The sequence below is a fragment of the Salmo salar genome, chromosome 22 (genome assembly GCF_965601325.2).
Source record: "Salmo salar chromosome 22, fSalSal1, whole genome shotgun sequence".
Taxonomy (NCBI): domain Eukaryota; kingdom Metazoa; phylum Chordata; class Actinopteri; order Salmoniformes; family Salmonidae; genus Salmo; species Salmo salar.
Window position 1 is genome coordinate 5,398,358 of NC_138312.1, and position 20,248 is coordinate 5,418,605.

At 40.9% G+C, this 20,248-nt stretch overlaps 1 protein-coding gene across 4 annotated transcripts in view; it reads right to left on the minus strand.

The window, feature by feature from the left end:
• Positions 1 to 6,868: 6,868 nt before the first annotated feature.
• oser1 (oxidative stress responsive serine-rich 1) overlaps positions 6,869 to 20,248 on the minus strand; it is a 28,544-nt gene continuing 15,164 nt past the window's right edge. For all 4 annotated transcript variants that reach the window (XM_014165902.3, XM_014165905.3, XM_014165903.3 and 1 more), the window contains one exon: positions 6,869 to 7,984. In XM_014165902.3, the coding sequence (XP_014021377.2) occupies positions 7,249 to 7,984 (736 nt within the window). In that variant the 3' untranslated portion in view covers positions 6,869 to 7,248. The remainder of the gene's footprint in view (positions 7,985 to 20,248) is intronic.

Genomic DNA, 20,248 nt, shown 5'->3' on the forward strand with positions numbered 1-20,248 from the left:
TGGCCCCAGGGACCAGACGGGTTTAGTAGTGTGTTCTATAAGGAGTTCCATGGACTGGTCCTTGAGCCATTGCTTGATATGTTTAACCACTCATTTTCAGATGACCGCCTCCCTCAAACGCTGAGGGAAGCTAACATATCACTTATTCTCAAAAAGGGAAAATGCCCAGTCTTGTTCCTTGTACAAACCTATTGCTCTTCTGAATGTGGATAGAAAATTGCCTTCTAAAATCCTAGCCACATGACTAGAGGACTTATTGCCATTAATTGTGAAAGGGGACCAAACTGGCTTCATTAAGGGCCGTAACCCATGTAATAATGTCAGGTGGTTTCTTAATGTTATTCAAGTCTACCAATGAAGTGCTGTGGATGGTCTTGTGCTCTTCCTAGATGCTGAAAAAGCATTTGATCGTGTGGAGTGGTCCTACCTATTCTTGGCTCCAACTACATTTTGTCTAGGTGACAACTTTATAAAATGGGTTAAGGTTTTAAATTATGATCATCAGGTGACTGTCCTTACTAATGGGCTAAGGTCAAATAGCTTTACACCACATAGAGGTACTAGATAGGGCTGTCCTTTGTGCCCTGTCCTATTTGCGCTCCTTTTTTAATTATTTGTAACCTTTATTTAACTAGGCATGTCAGTTAAGAACAAATTCTTATTTTCAATGACAGCCTAGGAATAGTGGGTTAACTGCCTTGTTCACGGGTAGAACGACCGATTTCTACCTTGTCAGCTCGGGATTTGATCTTGCAACCTTTCGATTACAAGTCCATGCTCTAACCACTAGGCTACCTGCCATTATGGAGCCACTGGCCGATGCAATCTGTGTAACACCTGCTATACAGTGTCTGCTTGGTGATGTTCATCATAAAATAAGCTTGTACGCTAATGATGTTTGATATTCATCTCCAGCCCCGAGACTTCCATTACATATCTTGTTAATAATAGGCTACAAGAATAATTTAACTAAATCAGAGGCTATGCCACTTGGTAGTCTTCACCCTGTACCTACTACCTTTCCCCCCTTTCCTTTTAAATGGTCTCCCTCAGGTTTTACGTATCAGGGTATATTCGTAACTCCTAAGTTCCAGCAAATGTACAAAGCCAATTTTGTTCCCTTATTTGATACAATAAGACAGGATCTGGAGCGCTGGAACTCTTCTGATTTCATGATTGGGTAGAATATCCCTCTTGAAAATGAACATTTTACCTAGACTACTTCACCCAATCCAAATGATCCCAATCTTTCTTTCCAATAAGGTAATGACTTAATTTAAATGGCTGGTTAAGTTCCTTCATATGGAGAAAATGCAAGCCAAGACTTAAGATGTAAATATTACAGCTGCCAGGCTTGATCTGCCCAATATTAGGCTTTATCAGTGGTGTGCCCACCTATGTTATATTTCTGACTGGATCCCAAATAATGATGACTCTATTTGGTTAGATATTGACACTTCTTTTTCAAAACACCCCTTGCAGGATCTTTTATTTTCCCGAAGCTTCAAGTCAGTAAAAGATCACTGCAATAATCCCATTACACTTTACACAAAGCATGGAGAGCAGTTCAACATTTTTGGGGGAAAGGTCCAAACTAACCTTTGCTCTTACCTCGATTCTTAACAACCCAGATTTTGTACCAGGATTGCTGGATGCTGGCTTTAACATTTTGGCTTGATAAGGGCATTGGCAGACACAATTACTTATTTGTTGATAAGATTTGATTGTCATTTGAGCAGATGGTTGAGAAATATCGACTCCCAAAGCAGGACTTTTTCCGCTTCCTACAAGTAAGACATATTTTGAAGAGCACCACCTTGATTGGCAACACTGATGTATCTGTCATTGAAAAAATGTTTTTTTTTTGCTCACAAAGGAAAATGTCTGTTCGTTTATTTTATGATGCTTTGAGGTCCTTTTCTACTGTTGACACACAGGGTCAAGCGAGTGTGGGAGAAATAATTGTCTGCTTCTATTGATGAAGAGACGTGGGAGGACATTTGGAGATATGCAAAAACAAAATATATCTGTAATCGTACTAGAGCAATCCAAATAAGAATAATACACAGATTGCATATTCCCAAATCACGACATGCTTTTAGCCCCTCCTCCTCCTCCTCCTCATCCTCTCCTCAGTGTCTTAAATGTAAAACTGATACAGGCACCCTAACACATTTGTTTATGGTCATGTTCCAAATTACAAAGATACTGGTCTAATGTTCTTCAAGAAATTGAAAAAATCCTCGGGGTTGACCTAGAATTGGACCCTGTTTCTTTGCTGTTAGGTCTCCCTTGTAGGCATATTACTTCTGTGGGTAAGAGGAGGCTTTACAACATCCTTACCTTCACAGCGAGGAAAAACATCCTCTTACAGTGGATTAATGAGAAGGTCCCTTCTATTCTTTCCAAGATGGCGTAGCAGTCAGACGTCTATATGTCTTGTCCCGTCCCATGTATATGTTGTTTTCTTCGTATATATTTTTTAGATTTTTAATCTCAATTTCCATCTACGGACTGAACATATTCTCCTGCAACCCGCCTCACCCAATGTGGTACGGATCTGATATTTTTTACACTTTAGAACCCTCATCAGAATCTAGCCAGCTAACTAGCTACTAGCTAGTAGTCAGTTAGCCACTGCAAACGGTCATCACCGTTAACTCGGACATCAGCCAGCCTCAGCCTGGTCAATTCCTGCACAGCGCAATATCAACCCAGAGCATATCGGACTGCTTTCTCTACCACATCTCCGGATTCCTCCCGCAAGCTCTGAACCTTTACACCGGATCATCGCAGCTAGCTAGCTGCTATCCGAGTGGCTACTCCTGGCTAACGTCTCTGTTCCGAAGCAAGCACCAGTTAGCATGGAGCTAGCCTCGAGCTAAGCCCATCTCCAGGCTAGCCGAAGAGGTCCTTTACCCAGATTTCTGGGTGTGGAAGAATAGATTAAAGGCATAATGTACAGACAAGGGTATGGTAGGATGTGAGTACAGTGGAGGTAAACCTAGGCATTGAGTGACATTGAGAGAGGTTTCGTCTCTAGAGGCACCAGTTAAGCCAGGTGAGGTCACCGCATGTGTGGGGGGTGGAACAAAAGGGCTATCTAAAGCATATTGGGCAGGGCTGGGGGCTCTACAGTGAAATAAGACAATCACTAACCAAAACAGCAATAGACCAGGCATATTGACATTAGAGAGAGGCATGTGTAGCCGAGTGATCATAGGGTCCAATGAGTAGCAATAGATGAGTCAGGGAGCCGATTCAGTAGTATCTACTACTACGCTAGGCGAGCTACTATCACTACCGCTCTGAGATCAAGGACTGTCGCCTTGTAGATTAGGTCATCTGTCCACCAAAGCCTTTAACAGGGACACGACTGTCAGAATTGGAGGCTATTTTACTAGCTTGTTGAAGATTACAACTAGCTAACTGGTAAATTAGACTTTTCCCCAAAGCCCGTTGGCAAGACCGCCAATACATACTCACCTCGCACAAAAGGCTTGAAATGCTTGAAGTTGGTCATTACTATGTGGTGTTATTTCTCCTTTTCAGAAAGGTCCATGACTGAGTTTTTCTCCCCAGTTTTTGTTGGCTAGGCAGGTAGCCTAACTTTAGCTTGGCTTGTTGAGTTCTCTAGTGGGGTCGTTTCAAATGTACGAGGAAGCATGTGCCTGCAAATAGTGTGCATATGCAACCAATCAAAAAGTCGTTCATAATACCCTCCATTCATTAAAATCACAATTTAACCAACACACAACTATTTTTGTGACGACCTGGACCAACCGCTTGGTTTTGAAGTATTGAAACCAAACCATATGGATTTGAATGAAAAGTATTTGAATAAACATGAAAAGGTGAATGTAAGAAGCATAATTTCAAATAGGCTACATCATATTAAACAGCATATACACACTCTAAACAGGTCAGGAGCCAGACAGGGAGCCTAAGAAGGAACAAAAATGAATTATTTAGGCTATATTATTTCAATTATTTTAATGGGCTGGTAGGAACATAAAGCGCTCAGTATTTAAAATACATTTTGTTGTATTAAATCATTATAGTCTATAAATTGCAAATATAAGCTGTAATTTACAAATTAAATGAAAAATGACTTACTGGTGCCTTTGAATTCATTTTTTGAAACACAAGTTTGGCCGGTCTGTGGCCTCAAGCTGGAGAGCAGGCCAGCAGTGGAGAACACCCTCTCCACACTTGCAGAGCCACTGGGGATGCTTAACACTCTTTTGGCCACTCTAGGCAGAGATGCAGAAGTTTGTTTTCTATAGGTAGGCCTAAAGGTTACTAGCCCAACCACTTGGCTACCTGCCGCCCCGTGAAGTGAGCGCTACTGCAGTGAAATTGGAATGGGCGAGAAGGCCGATGGTCCAGCCTTTGGGAATCTCGCTCAAATTGGGCAAATTGAGCGTCTCCTCACAAATGTATTTTATTTATTTAACTAGGCAAGTCAGTTAAGAACAAATTCTTATTTACAATGCCAGCCTACACTGTCATTGTCACATACTCTGGTTGGGGAATGCTGTCAGCATGGCCGTGGCCTTTAAAATACATCACTCATTGCTTCAAGCCACACCTCGCCACACCCACCAAACAGGAGCAAACGTACCTCAAAGTCTGTTCAATAACGTACAAAAACGTTTTTGGGAAGTGTTTAGTTCAGTACAAACCGTTCCGCAATGTAGCAAACGTTCAAGCGAACTGAGCGCACCTCAGAACAGTGAGTCACAGCCAATGCTGTATATATAAATCATTGGTCACAGCTCGCCGTGTATTTACATGGTTTACGCATCAGCCAGACTGTATCCATGTAACGGAACAGAATGTTAGCTCGCTAGATCAGGATGGTTCGTACGAGGCTAGATGCGCGTACGCATGGTCTAAAGTTTGCGGGGAGCTGAGTAAATTTTTATAAATGCCAACTTTTTGCGCACACACATTTTGGGGTGTATGTTGTAAGTATGCACGGTTTATAAATGAAGCCCCTGGGGTGTAATCATTAGTCCAAACTAAAACAAGTTTCTAATGGAAAAATTCCGGTAGATCCCTCCCCGTTTCATTCCGTTTGCTTCCGATTTAAGAAACATTTTGCAACAGAATCGGCGTACTGAATACAGTTGTTAATGTGTCAAGTCTTTGAGATACCAGAACCTAGTACCTGGTATTTTGGTATTTTATTAGCATCCCCATTAGCTGTTGCGAAAGCAGCAGCTACTCTTTCTGGGGTCCACAAAAAAACATGAAATAATACAGAACATTAATAGACAAGAATAGCTCAAGGACAGAACTACATCAATTTAAAAAAGGCACACGTAGCCTACATATCAATAAATACACACAAACTATCTAGGTTTAAACGGGAGAGGCGTTGTGCTCTTCTCAGGAACATTGGAAACTGTAAGGCTGATGAATGTAAAAGTACTTACTGGAGTATAAGTATAGAAGTAGTCGTCCTGTATTTCATAAAATAAGAGTTGGCTACACCATAAACAGTTTTCCATTCATACAACGTGTCTGGTAAATTTCCACCGTAGATATGCCATGGTAAACGAGGAAATACTTTAATGGAGTTGTACGGAATGATTTTCAAACAGACAAATCGCCTGTAGTCTGCACATAAAGTATGACTAAGTTGTTGTGACGATAATACCAACCAGAGGGCGAAATAGTCTGGAAAAATGTTGGCTGCAATCAAGGCTAAGAGAGAACCTCAACATCCGCATTAGGGAGTGGTAAATTGCTGACAAATGTTGGTGGCAAACGAGATCAACTGTGCAGGTGATTTTAGGGCATATTGATGGTTTGAGAGATCAGCTGGCGATAATCTGGTGGCTTTCGATGGTTGCAATTGGCCCGGTATCTCCTTGGACACCAGAGGCTCACCCCAGCCTACAAAAAGTTAATTCACCTTCAAGAAAAAAAAAAAAAAATCCTAATGCTTAGGTTTAAACGTTAAATGTGTTTGCTACCTGTCAGGTATTTTATCTGTCTGTAATATCGATTTGTTAACATTTGTAATGTCTTCAATGTAAAATGTAAGCGTTTTTATTGATGTGTTGGACCCCAACAAGATTAGCTGGCATCAGTTAATGGGGTTCCTAATAACTTCAAATTCCAGCCTACAATATTGCTGATAGAATATCATAACTGCATTGATTTCAATAAATAGTTTCCTCAGTTATTTACAGTAGACATAATAGAACCAATTTCTTATTTAGGGTCTTAATGGGCTCTAGCATTTCAGTGTGCCAGGTTTTTTCAAGCCCCTTCATTATTTATTTGCATTAAAGTTCAGGCTTTAGTAGTCAATGTCAAATTATATTTATGAAAAGTTGTGTTTGTAAGACATTCTTACTGTGGTTCCAAGATGTCGCCCCTGCCTGGCCACCTGAAACAAGAGCCTGCCAGAGGCTGAGGGCTGCAGCTCCTCTCTGGGCCTCCCGCCATGAAAGAACTGCTCTCCTTGTGCTACTCTTCCCGTGTTGCAGTGAAGCTCAGGCTCCAGTGGTACATTTTGTGTCCAATTTTGTAAGACATAATTCAGACAATTTGAATGAATTTGGTCAAAGTAACACATTTTCTCTCTCACCCTTTTGAAATCAAACATCTGATCAAATTACTGGTTATTCCTTTAAGTTCTTAGAAAAAAATACATGTGGAACCTGTCCAATTTAAGCCCATGGATCTGGTTGGGTGAAATGTGGTGCTTCTGTTACAAAAGGGCACAATTCTTTGCTCTAGCTTCTCCATTATTGCAGCATAAACAATATGCTTGGAACTACAGCATATGAATCAAACAGTAAACACAAAGGGATAATAGTGGTAAAAATAAAGTGTGACAAAGGCAAACATCTGTTTTCAACAAAAATGTTTTATTGAGTGAAATGGAAACTCCAGACAATGAACCTCTTTGGCCGTGGAAAACAATCACACTTGGCATTACAAGTTTGCTTTGCATATACCAACAAATCCCACCTGCACTTTTTGCGATAGAGCTTTGGCAACTTCATTTGTCAACCAGAAATAAGGACAATCATGAAAAATGAAAAGAAAACAAATAATTCAAAAGTAATAAGAAAATACAATGCGTCTTTCAGCTCTGGTACTGGAGTTGCACAGAAGAGAATAGAGAAACTGCGGAAATAAACAGTTAAACCTTATATTTAAATTACTTCATGCCTAACCATTCCTTAAGCCACCCCCCAAAATGTATATTTTTATTAAATTACTTATTTAAGTATACATCATCTCCGCCATATGTGACATTTTCTTGGGAATATAAAGATAGTACTCCATGTAACCAGAAAGATCCTCTATTGTGATGTCATCAACATAGGCCCGAGCCTGTTCGGAACAGGAACGCGGGGAGGTTGTTGTGGTGGACCCATCGGTCTGAGTTCTCTGTTGCAGGGAGGTCTGGGACGTATCCTCTGGGCTCGCCAGGTTCCTTTCGCACTCTGAGAGGATGTTACGGAGGCCCGTGAAGGAGTAGACCTCTACGCCCTGCCAGCCCGGGCACTGGCACTCGCTCTGAGCGCAGGGGCACGGGCCCCCGTGGAGCTTTGACAGGGACCTGAAGTCAGAGGGCACAGCTCCGGTTTTGGCTTCAGCCCCTTCGCAGTGAGCTGCCTCTGGGACACCCTTGTCGTCAGACAGGGGCCGTCTGGGGCTGCCCTCCAGCCTGGCTGTGGGGCCTTCCCCAGAGGCAGCAGGGGTGTGGGGCTCATAGCCAGCACTGCCAAACACAGGGGAGGAGTGGCCCGAGGAGAGCAGTTCCTTCTTGGCGGGGATCTCCAGGGAGGAGCTGCAACCCTCAGCCTCTGGCAGGCTCTTGTGTTTCAGGTTGCCAGGCAAGGGCGACATCTTGGAACCACAGTAGGTGAACTTTGGAGGATGGAGAATGGGAGACTTGGATCTCCGGCGTCTTTGGCTTCTCACGGCTCCTCTTGACGTCTTCCTCATACAGCTACTACATAGAAAAACAAAAATGTGAAAACCAAACATAACTATGATGGTAAAATAAAAATGGACCCAAACAGTCATTCTGATTCCCATACCTTTTGAGTGACTAAACTACCAGGCTAACTCTAACTACCAGGAAGTTTGAAAAGATAGGCTGAGTGGGCGGGGAGCTTACACTCATGATCTCGCCTTGAGTGACAGCTCTTTGAAATGCCCATGTCAAGAAACTTGGATGCAGTAAACAGTTGCAGTAAAATCATCTCAAGCTAATTTAGTGATACATAAAGCAACTCAAACATTGAAATTGCATCAATGATGTCAATTCTTTTATACACCACTTGTTTGGCATGTCTTTTGTGATGTGGTTCATAGCAACACTGACAACTGCATCAGAACGACCCTTTCGCCCTTTTGTTCCATGCTGGCTGAATACCGAGCTAGCCAGTTACTAGTTAACCTGTTGGGTCTAGGGGGCAGCATTTGCACGTCTGGATAAAAAAAATGTACCCGATTTAATCTGGTTACTAATCCTACCCAGTAACTAGAATATGCATATACTTATTATATATGGATAGAAAACACTCTAAAGTTTCCAAAACTGTTTGAATGGTGTCTGTGAGTATAACAGAACTCATTTGGCAGGCAAAACCCTGAGACATTTTCTGACAGGAAGTGGATACCTGATGTGTTGTATTGAGTTTAAACCTATCCCATTGAAAAACACAGGGGTTTAGGAATATTTTGGCACTTCCTATTGCTTCCACTAGATGTCACCAGCCTTTACAAAGTGTTTTGAGTCTTCTGGAGGGAGATCTGACCGAACAAGAGCCATGGAACGGTGATGTCCCATTAGACACCTGGCGCGCTACTTCATGTTGGGTACCCTCGTTCCAATACGTTATAAAAGGCTATGCATTCGTCCACCTTGAATATTATTCATGTTCTGGTTAAAAAAGGCCCTAATGATTTATGCTATACAACGTTTGACATGTTTGAACGAACGGAAATATATTTTTTCCCCTCGTTCATGACGAGAAGTCCGGCTGGCTTACATCATGTGCTAACGAGACGGAGATTTTTGGACATAAATGATGAGCTTTTTTGAACAAAACTACATTCGTTATGGACCTGTGATACCTGGAAGTGACATCTGATGAAGAGAATCAAAGGTAATGGATTATTTACATAGTATTTTCGATTTTAGATCTCCCCAACATGACGTCTAGTCTGTATCGCAACGCGTATTTTTCTGGGCACAGTGCTCAGATTATTGCAAAGTGTGATTTCCCAGTAAGGTTATTTTTAAATCTGGCAAGTTGATTGCGTTCAAAAGATGTAAATCTATAATTCTTTAAATGACAATATAATATTTTACCAATGTTTTCTAATTTTAATTATTTAATTTGTGACGCTGACTTGACTGCCGGTTATTGGAGGGAAACGATTTCCTCAACATCAATGCCATAGTAAAACGCTGTTTTTGTATATAAATATGAACTTGATAGAACTAAAAATGCATGCATTGTCTAACATAATGTCCTAGGAGTGTCATCTGATGGAGATTGTAAAAGGTTAGTGTATCATTTTAGCTGGTTTTATGGTTTTGGTGACCCTGTCTTTGACTTGACAAAACATTACACACAACTCTTGTAAATGTACTGTCCTAACATACTCTAAATTTATGCTTTCGCCGTAAAACCTTTTTGAAATCGTAAAACGTGGTTAGATTAAGGAGATGTTTATCTTTCAAATGGTGTAACATAGTTGTATTTTTGAAAAATTTGAATTTTGACATTTATTTGGATTCAAATTTGCCGCTCTTGAAATGCACCTGCTGTTGATGGAGTGCACCACGGGTGGCACGCTAGCGTCCCACCTAGCCCCAAGAGGTTAAGACCATACACAAATGAAAAGGGAAACATAAGTATCTAGCTGAATAGTGTAAAGTTTTAATTATATTTGCTGACACCCTACAGTCAAATTTTGGCACCAGTAGAATAGCTATCTTGCTATATAAACCTCACCCCTCTGCAAACACGCTTTGCGGATGTTGGTTACAAGGCAGTACTTATAAAATTAGATAAGATAATGTTACCATTGGTGTATTAATAATGCCACCTCGTGAATCCAAGTGTTTGACATTGGGAGGGGAACAGTAACTTTATGATCAAACTTTATCAATGTAGAAGCAACAGTAGTTGTTCACACTTTGGTCATCATAGTTTGATTTGGTATCATCCAAATATCATAACATTTCATGAAAAACATGATTTTGAATATTGATGAGTCTTTAAAATGCTACAAAGTAAACATTAACTGTAGGAGCACGTAGCAAGATGCTAATCTCCTTTGCAGTTCTTGTCATGCAGCTATCAAGTTGCAGAAAAGTGGACCATACTTCCCTGCACAGATGCTCTGTGTGGGTGCTTTAAAAAGTGCTGCTTCTTGCATTGCTCTCACTCTGCAATATTTTTGGTTCACACTGCCACTGGTGGTCATGTCTTATTAAGTGAGTTTATAAACTGAATCTATTGTTTGGTATGAGACATTGTTTACTTGTGTAATGACATTAGGGCTGTCCATGTATCACCATTTTGAGATTCAAATCAGATTAGTAATTTCTTACGAATATTTGTCAAAGATTTGCGCCCGTTGCTCGTGGCAAAATATTATTTCGCAAATATTCAAATCAGCAAAAATGATTTGAATCAGAGTGAAGGAATGGAATCAGAATATATTTGGATCTTTGGGGTTAGCCATAAATGACCTTGATAAACAATGAAGTTATAAATTGACAAGTTGACGGATTTCACTTAGCAGCGTTAAGTTCGGTTTTGGTATTCCAGAATACAGTATGTGTGAGATGTTAGCCGCTGCTGTGTGTTAAATCGGTTGTTGTTTCAGCTGAAAAAGAGTTTGTGTTTTCCCTAGGATTCTTTTCAGCAGTGGTGACAAAGGAAGCTTGGGGGCCCAGGGGCATGCCCAGCCAAGATAGTCCTTCTACAAAAAAATTGAGGTCACTTCTGGTGACTTTTTGAAAGGACATTCTACATGACAACAAAAAAAAAATGCATGAAAATACAATTGTGTTGACACCATCTGAAACATAACTGATGAGCGCCACTGCACGGTGATGAGGAGCAAGCGGTGATTGTGTGCTCGTGGCTCTCATTCATGCTAATGCTCGCTCAGTTTTCTACAAATATACATTGTAACTTGTCACTGATGTTAAGGGATAGTGATAGATTTTTTATTCACCCATAGTCAGATGAACTCATGGTTACCTTTTGAAGGGATCTGCGTGCAGTTTGAAGGAAGTTGAAGGTAGTTTCGTAAGCCATTGCTAACTAGCATTAGCGCTAATGCTAGTTAGCAATTGCACCAACGCTAATTAATATTAAATGGTATCCATGAGTTCATCGAACTCTGCGTAAGTCGAAAAAGGACTTTGTTGCCAAAATATCGCACAATCCATTTAAAAGCGCGTCTCGGCAAAAAAAAAAAAAATTATATACAGTTGAAGTCGGAAGTTTACACACACTTAGGTTGGAGTCATTAAAACACATTTTTCAACCCCTCCCCACATTTCTTGTTAACAAACTATAGTTTTGGCAAGTCGGTTAGGACATCTACTTTGGGCATGACACAAGTAATCTTTCCAATTGTTTACAGACAGATTATTTCACTTATAATTCACTGTATCATAATTCCAGTGGGTCAGAAGTTTACATACACTATGTTGACTGTGCCTTTAAACAAATTGGAAAATTCTAAAATAAGTCATGGCTTTAGAAGCTTCTGATAGGCTAATTGACATCATTTGAGTCAACTGGAGGTGTACCTGTGGATGTATTTCAAGGCCTACCTTCAAACTCAGTGCCTCTTTGCTTGACATCATGGGTAAATCAAAAGAAATCTGCCAAGACCTCAGAAAAATAATTGTAGACCGCCACAAGTCTGGTTCATCCTTGGGAGCAATTTCCAAGCGCCTGACGGTACCACGTTCATCTGTACAAACAATAGTACGCAAGTATAAACACCATGGGACCATGCAGCCGTCATACAGCTCAGGAAGGAGACGCGTTCTGTCTCCTAGAGATGAACATACTTTGGTGCGAAAAGTGCAAATCAATCCCAGAATAGCAGCAAAGGACCTTGTGAAGATGCTGGAGGAAACAGGTACAAAAGTATCAATATCCACAGTAAAATGAGTCCTATATCGACATAACCTGAAAGGCCACTCAGATAGGTAGAAGCCACTGCTCCAAAACCGCCATAAAAAAGCCAGACTAGGGTTGGCAACTGCACATGGAGACAAAGATCGTACTTTTTGGAGAAATGTCCTCTGGTCTGATGAAACAAAAATAGAACTGTTTGGCCATAATGACCATCGTTATGTTTGGAGGAAAAAGGGGGATGCTTGCAAGACAAAGAATACCATCCCAACCGTGAAGAACGGGGGTGGCAGCATCATGTTGTGGGGGTGCTTTGCTGCAGGAGGGACTGGTGCACTTCACAAAATAGATGGCATCATAAGGGAGGAAATTTATGTGGATATATTGAAGCAACATCTCCAGACATCAGTCAGGATGTTAAAGCTTGGTTGCAAATGGGTCTTCCAAATGGACAATGACCCCAAGCATACCTCCAAAGTTGTGGCAAAATGGCCCAAGGACAACAAAGTCAAGGTATTGGAGTGGCCATCACAAAGCCCTGACCTCAATCCTATAGAAAATTTGTGGGCAGAACTGAAAAAGCGTGTGCGAGCAAGGAGGCCGACAAACCTGACTCAGTTACACCAGCTCTGTCAGGAGGAATAGGCCAAAATTCACCCAACTTATTGTGGGAAGCTTGTGGAAGGCTACCTGAAACGTTTAACCCAAGTTAAACAATTTAAAAGGCAATGCTACCAAATAGTAATTGAGCATATGTAAATTTCGGACCCACTGGGAATGTGATGAAAGAAATAAAAGCTGAAATAAAAATCTACTATTATTCTGACATTTCACATTCTTAAAATAAAGTGGTGATCCTAACTGACCTAAGACAGGGAATTTTTTCTAGAATAAAAGGTCAGGAATTGTGAATAACTGAGTTTAAATGGATTTGGCTAAGGTGTATGTAAACTTTCGACTTCAAATGTATACGGAACCAGTAAAACGTTTGGACACACCTCATACCAGGGTTTCCCTTTATTTTTACTATTTTCTACATTGTAGAATAATAGTGAAGACAAATTATGAAATAACACATATGGAATCATGTAACCAAAAACATGTTACACAAATCAAAATATATTTATATTTGTGATTCTTCAATGTAGCCACCCTTTGCCTTGATGACAGCTTTGCACACTCTTGGCATTCTCTCAACCAGCTTCATGAGGTAGTCACCTGGAATGCATTTCAATTAACAGGTGTGCCTTGTTAAAAGATAATTTGTGGAATTTCTTTCCTTTTTAATGCATTTGAGCCAATCAGTTGTGTTGTACAGAAGATAGCCCTATTTGGCAAAAGACCAAGTCCATATTATGTCAAGAACTGCTCAAATAAGCAGAGAGAAACAACAGTCCATCATTACCTTAAGATATGAATGTCAGTCAATTCAGAAAATGTTAAGAATGTTTCTTCAAGTGCAGTCGCAAAAACCATCAAGAACCATGATGAAACTGGCTCTCATGAGGACCGCCACAGGAAAGGAAGACTCAGTGACCTCTGCTGCAGAGGATTAGTTCATTTGAGTTAACTGCACCTTAGATTGCAACCCAAATAAATGAATCACAGAGTTCAAGTAACAGACACAACATCAACTGTTCAGAGGGGACTGCGTAAATCAGGCCTTCATGGTCAAATTGCTGCAAAGAAACCACTACTAAAGGAAACCAATAATAAGAAGAGACTTACTTAGGCCAACAAACACGAGCAATGGACATTAGACCGGTGGAAATCTGTCCTTTGTTCTGATGAGTCCAAATGTGAGATTTTTGGTTCCAACCGCCGTGTCATTGTGAGACACATAGTAGGTGAATGGATGATCTCCGTATGTGTGGTTCCCACCGTGAAGCACGGAGGAGGAGATGCAATGGTGCTTTGCTGGTGACACTGTCAGTGATTTATTTACAATTCAAGGCACACTTAAGCAGCATGGGTACCACTGCATTCTGCAGCGATATGCCATTCCATCTGGTTTGCACTTAGTGGGACGATCATTTGTTTTTCAAAAGGAAAATGACCCAAAACACACCTCCAGGTTGTGTAAGGGCTATTTGACCAAGGAGAGTGATGAGTGCTGCATCAGATGAACAGGCCTCCACAATCACCCACAATCAACCCAATTGAGATATTTTCGTATGAGTTGGACCACAGAGTGAAGGAAAAGCAGCCAACAAGTGCTCAGCATATGTGGGAACTCCTTCAAGACAGTCGGAAAAGCATTCCTCATGAAGCTGTTTGAGAGAATGCCAAGAGTGTACAAAGCTGTCATCAAGGCAAAGGGTGGCTACTTTGAAGAATCTAAAATCTAAACTGTTTAACGTTTTTTTGGTTACTAAATGATTCCATATGTGTTATTTAATAGTTTGTCTTCACTATTATTCTACAATGTAGGAAATTGTAAAAAAAATAAAACATTTACAAAAACCCTTGAATGGAGTAGGTGTTCCAAAACTTTCGACCAGTGAGTGAGTATATACATACATACATACACACACACACACACACACACACATATATACTGCTCAAAAAAATAAAGGGAACACTTAAACACATCCTAGATCTGAATGAAAGAAATAATCTTATTAAATACTTTTTTCTTTAGATAGTAGAATGTGCTGACAACAAAATCACACAAAAATAATCAATGGAAATCCAATTTATCAACCCATGGAGGTCTGGATTTGGAGTCACACTCAAAATTAAAGTGGAAAACCACACTACAGGCTGATCCAACTTTGATGTAATGTCCTTAAAACAAGTCAAAATGAGGCTCAGTAGTGTGTGTGGCCTCCACGTGCCTGTATGACCTCCCTACAACGCCTGGGCATGCTCCTGATGAGGTGACGGATGGTCTCCTGAGGGATCTCCTCCCAGACATGGACTAAAGCATCCGTCAACTCCTGGACAGTCTGTGGTGCAACGTGGCGTTGGTGGATGGAGCGAGACATGATGTCCCAGATGTGCTCAATTGGATTCAGGTCTGGGGAACGGGCGGGCCAGTCCATAGCATCAATGCCTTCCTCTTTCAGGAACTGCTGACACACTCCAGCCACATGAGGTCTAGCATTGTCTTGCATTAGGAGGAACCCAGGGCCAACCGCACCAGCATATGGTCTCACAAGGGGTCTGAGGATCTCATCTTGGTACCTAATGGCAGTCAGGCTACCTCTGGCGAGCACATGGAGGGCTGTGCGGCCCCCCAAAGAAATGCCACCCCACACCATGACTGACCCACCGCCAAACCGGTCATGCTGGAGGATGTTGCAGGCAGCAGAACGTTCTCCACGGCGTCTCCAGACTCTGTCACATGTGCTCAGTGTGAACCTGCTTTCATCTGTGAAGAGCACAGGGCGCCAGTGGCGAACTTGCCAATCTTGGAGTTCTCTGGCAAATGCCAAACGTCCTGCATGGTGTTGGGCTGTAAGCACAATCCCCACCTGTGGACGTCGGGCCCTTATACCACCCTCATGGATTCTGTTTCTGACCGTTTGAGCAGACACATGCACATTTGTGGCCTGCTGGAGGTCATTTTGCAGGGCTCTGGCAGTGCTTCTCCTGCTCCTCCTTGCACAAAGGCGGAGGTAGTGGTCCTGCTGTTGGGTTGTTGCCCTCCTACGGCCTCCTCCACGTCTCCTGATGTACAGGCCTGTCTCCTAGTAGCACCTCCATGCTCTGGACACTACGTTGACAGACACAGCAAGCCTTCTTGCCACAGCTCGCATTGATGTGCCATCCTGGATGAGCTGCACTAACTTGTGTGGGTTGTAAACTCCATCTCATGCTACCACTAGAGTGAAAGCACCGCCAGCATTCAAAAGTGACCAAAACATCAGCCAGGAAGCATAGGAACTGAGAAGTGGTCTGTGGTCCCCACCTGCTGAACCACTCCTTTATTGGGGGTGTCTTGCTAATTGCCTATAATTTCCACCTGTTGTCTATTCCATTTGCACAACAGCATGTGACATTTATTGTCAATCAGTGTTGCTTTCTAAGTGGACAGTTTGATTTCACAGAAGTGTGATTGACTTGGAGTTACATTGTGTTGTTTAAGTGTTCCCTTTATTTTTTTGAGCAGTGTATATATACACACACACACACACACACACACACACAAAATATATTTTTTTAAAACACACACACACAACAGTGTTTCCATTAGATGGAAAAAGACTGCTTTCGGCCGATAACATATAATTGCTGGCCAAATTGTTCCTGGAAAAAAAATAAAATAATCCATAGCAAAATAATGCTTTTTAGTAATTCATGGAAATACCAGTCGATGTGCTCCAACTTCAAAGGCAAATAGACTTCATAGGCTAATAAATCCTCCAGCTGCTTGGAAATTACTGTCGAGTGTGTGTTTCTATTTTTACGCAAGGTCCTCTTAAGGGACTTCAGTAAAGTGTACCCCAACTGGACAAAACTGGCAAAGATTGTGTTAATTTCCAGTGTGCCCGCCGATCTTGAGGAAAAAGTAACAAGGCTGATGCGCAACGCAAGCTGCTCCAAAGAGTTGGACAGTTTTGACTTCCCAACAGCAGCGGCTCACTTTGCGCATGCCCAGATCCACCACAAACGCAAGTAAATTAGAGGCCATTTATTGTGTTTGTCAGGCTTGGTCCTAGCACTTCTGCTGCCGCCCTAGGCAAGACCAACATATGCCGCCCGTCTCATGTATAGTATAAAGACTTGGAATGGATTGCTACACTAAAGTAGCGGGTAATGATATGTATCATGTGCAATTGGTGATGTTCAGTTCAGCAGAACATGGAAACGAAACATCGTTGCCAACTATTCACATCAGAGAGTGACAATGTTGCAATCACCAGGCAGTCAACTGCCTATAGTAGAAAACAGAGTTGTTATCAATTCAGCCCCACAGTGGAGGAGTCATAACACCCATAAAACCTAGCGGTCAAACACAAAAATGGTTCCAATTGTTTTTCCACCATGGATTTTAAAAACAGTGTTTCGTGTAGGTGTCCTAAAAGATATATTGAACATTTGAATTTACAGTTCCATCTTTTATTTAACTAATATTTGTTTTATTTATGCATTTGGTCTTGTACAGAATACTATCCTAGTAGCAGTCAGATATTTATAATGTTCCATGAATACTACACTAGGTTTTTGCCAAGAAGCTATATATCTAGCTAGCTAGATGACATTAGCAACATACCTTTATTTTAGCAGATCCTCTTCTCCTTCAGACAGAGGTCTTTATTTAATCCATTATAATTTCTGCCAACTATATGAACAAGGTCAAATCTATTTCAATGAATGCTGTCAGAATGCACTGCTGTATTAAAGCAGTTCAGATCTAACTTGACATGTTCTGTTTGCAGATTCAAAGCCCAATTAACTCATTGCAGAATATATCCATAATCATGAATGAATAAGCATATTTATTTGACAAAAATGCACCTAGTGTCACCCATGAATCACAGACACCTGAACTCCAACAATCACATTGTTTTAAATAAATCAAAATAGCAAACAATGCATACATATTCCTTTCATTCATATTTGTATATGTTATGTTAAGTAAACATTCAATGATTTATTAATCAATGCCACACACCTGGGACATGGAAGAGCACCATATGAACTATTAACACTATCCGAGAGCGAACAGATTCTTCTATGTTTCCCGTTTTAGAAATTAGACCAGCACAAATAATACAACATGTAAAGCAGAATATTGTGATTTTGGTGGGTGGGTTACAAATGGAGAAACTGGATGCGTAAAGTAGGTTTTCTATAAATTACTAGCCAACTCCAGCAACAACAAAAATAAAGTATGAAAATGTATGCACTCACTACTGTAAGTCACTCTGGGTAAGATCGTCTACTAAAATGTAGAAATATAAAAATGTAAAAAGAGAAACGCACTTAGGACTCAAAACAAGTTAGCAGCAATATCAACACCCTTCTTGTCAATGTTGCTTCTGTCAATTGTGAGCAGCACATTTACCACTGCATTCAGTCTGAACCCCAGAATAAGCAGCATTACACAGGTGAAAAAAAGGTAGCAAAAACAGTACACCACAACACTTAAATGTGTTACTGAGTCTTGATGTTATCAAATCAGGAGAAGAACAAGTGAAGGAAGCAGCATAGGGGAAATGGGTGATGGTAGGGTGGAGAGTTCCAAAGTGTCTGAAGTTGAGGGACCATGGGATATAAAAGACAGTGTGAAATAAGGGTTAGCTAGAGATCTGGTTGGCCATGGAATAAAAATAAAACGGGGTGCTGGTGTGCTTCTGCACCCCTTTTAGGTAGTGGTCACAAATATCCGGCCCATGTGCAGTCATACTCGGGGTCTCTGCGTGTGTCCCTCGACATCATGACGTCTCAGTTGCAGCATTCAAATCATGGTCATCTTGTGTCTGTGGATCACAACATTAAAGACGATGCGTGATCACAGCATTTCCAACAAGTTCAACTTCAACTTGAGCATGTGCCATAGCAATATGGCAAGGACCAAATAAGGTTACATAACCTTGCCTACTACCTATACTAATGATCTGCTGTCCAGAGGGTAACAGCACACATAAATGTTTTCCCGCAGTACAGTAAGCACACTGTTGACTTGAGAGAATGCTAATCAGTCCATCTATGAAACCTCTCAAAATGCCAGACTAAAATAATACAGCTAGCTAGGGTAGCTACAAGTAAACTAGTACTTGAAGTAGGCTACCCACAGACACAAACAAACATGATCAAGAACTCATAGCCCTAGAGCGTCACCATCTAAGCTAGCTTGTTAGTTAATTAGCGAGCTAAACTGATGACTAGTGAGCTATTGTTGGTTTATAGAAGCCAAAAGAAAGCTAAACTTGTTTTTCTGAATTTCTCATGCATTTTAATGGCTAGACAAATAGACATCTAATGTAGCCATCTAGCTAGGCTAATGTTGCTAACTAGATAACCATGAGCTAGCTAGATAAACAGGCATTTTCAATGTAAAACTTGCCCAAGACAGTTGGCAATTCTGTGAACTGAAACAATTTTAGCCAATGTATTAATTACTAAATGTTGCTAACATTAGATAGTTAATCCAGAGAATCTTACCTTTGCCTCGATTCGGCAGTCTCGTCTAGATCATCATGGCCCTGTTGAGTGACTTGAAGCTTGAGACAGGAATTTGTAGTTCTCTATGTCAGCCACATTGAATACAGGCGAATATATTGATAAAAAGTCACCTTGTCCTGGACAGACTTATATGGTTATCAAAACGCCACACCAGGGTAACTCTCCACGAAACACAGCCCTTATTCGAAGTGTTTCTAAAATCCACAATGGATAAAATGAATGGTGGAAAAACAATTGGAACCATTTCCGTGTTTGACCGCTAGGTTTTATGGGTATTATGATTCATACCGTGGTAGACTACACAACCCCACGATAGTTCAAATTACAGTAAATATACAATTTATTAACATCATCCAGTAGAACTGTAAAAAGAGTTTGACAGAATTTGAGCTTTGCAAACATGTGATTTCATAAATGCATGGCATAGGCCTTGTTTCACAGGAGCATTGTAAAATAAGCTGTCACTCAATGAACCAGCCTTAACGAATTTCGTTTATGTACGCATTGAATTTGATTGCACAACATCAGTTTAATAATGTATTAATTTTGTGGCTGCCTAGTGTCCTCTTTCAACTGCTTGTGGTGCTGAATCGCAGATGGAATATGGAGAGTGGGACAGCAGGCCCGGTCATGGCTAGAAGGGATCCCAGCTTTTGTCAAATTAACGTCAAAGGTAAAAATATAAATACATTTTAGCTAACCTTAACCTAATTCTCCAAACCTGCTACATTAATTATCCTAACCTGCTGCTATAAAGTGATTTATAGCAGGGATGAACACACAATGGGCAATGTTTTTATTTTCTATGAAACCTGTCATGTTGGTATAAGAACATCATTCTACTTCATTTTATTACAACTTTACAGGCAAAATTCTATTCTGTTAAGATGAATTACATCTAAATGTGATTTTGAGCACTGTGGGTGGAAGCCCTAATGCGTTACGCACCCAATGCATATGGA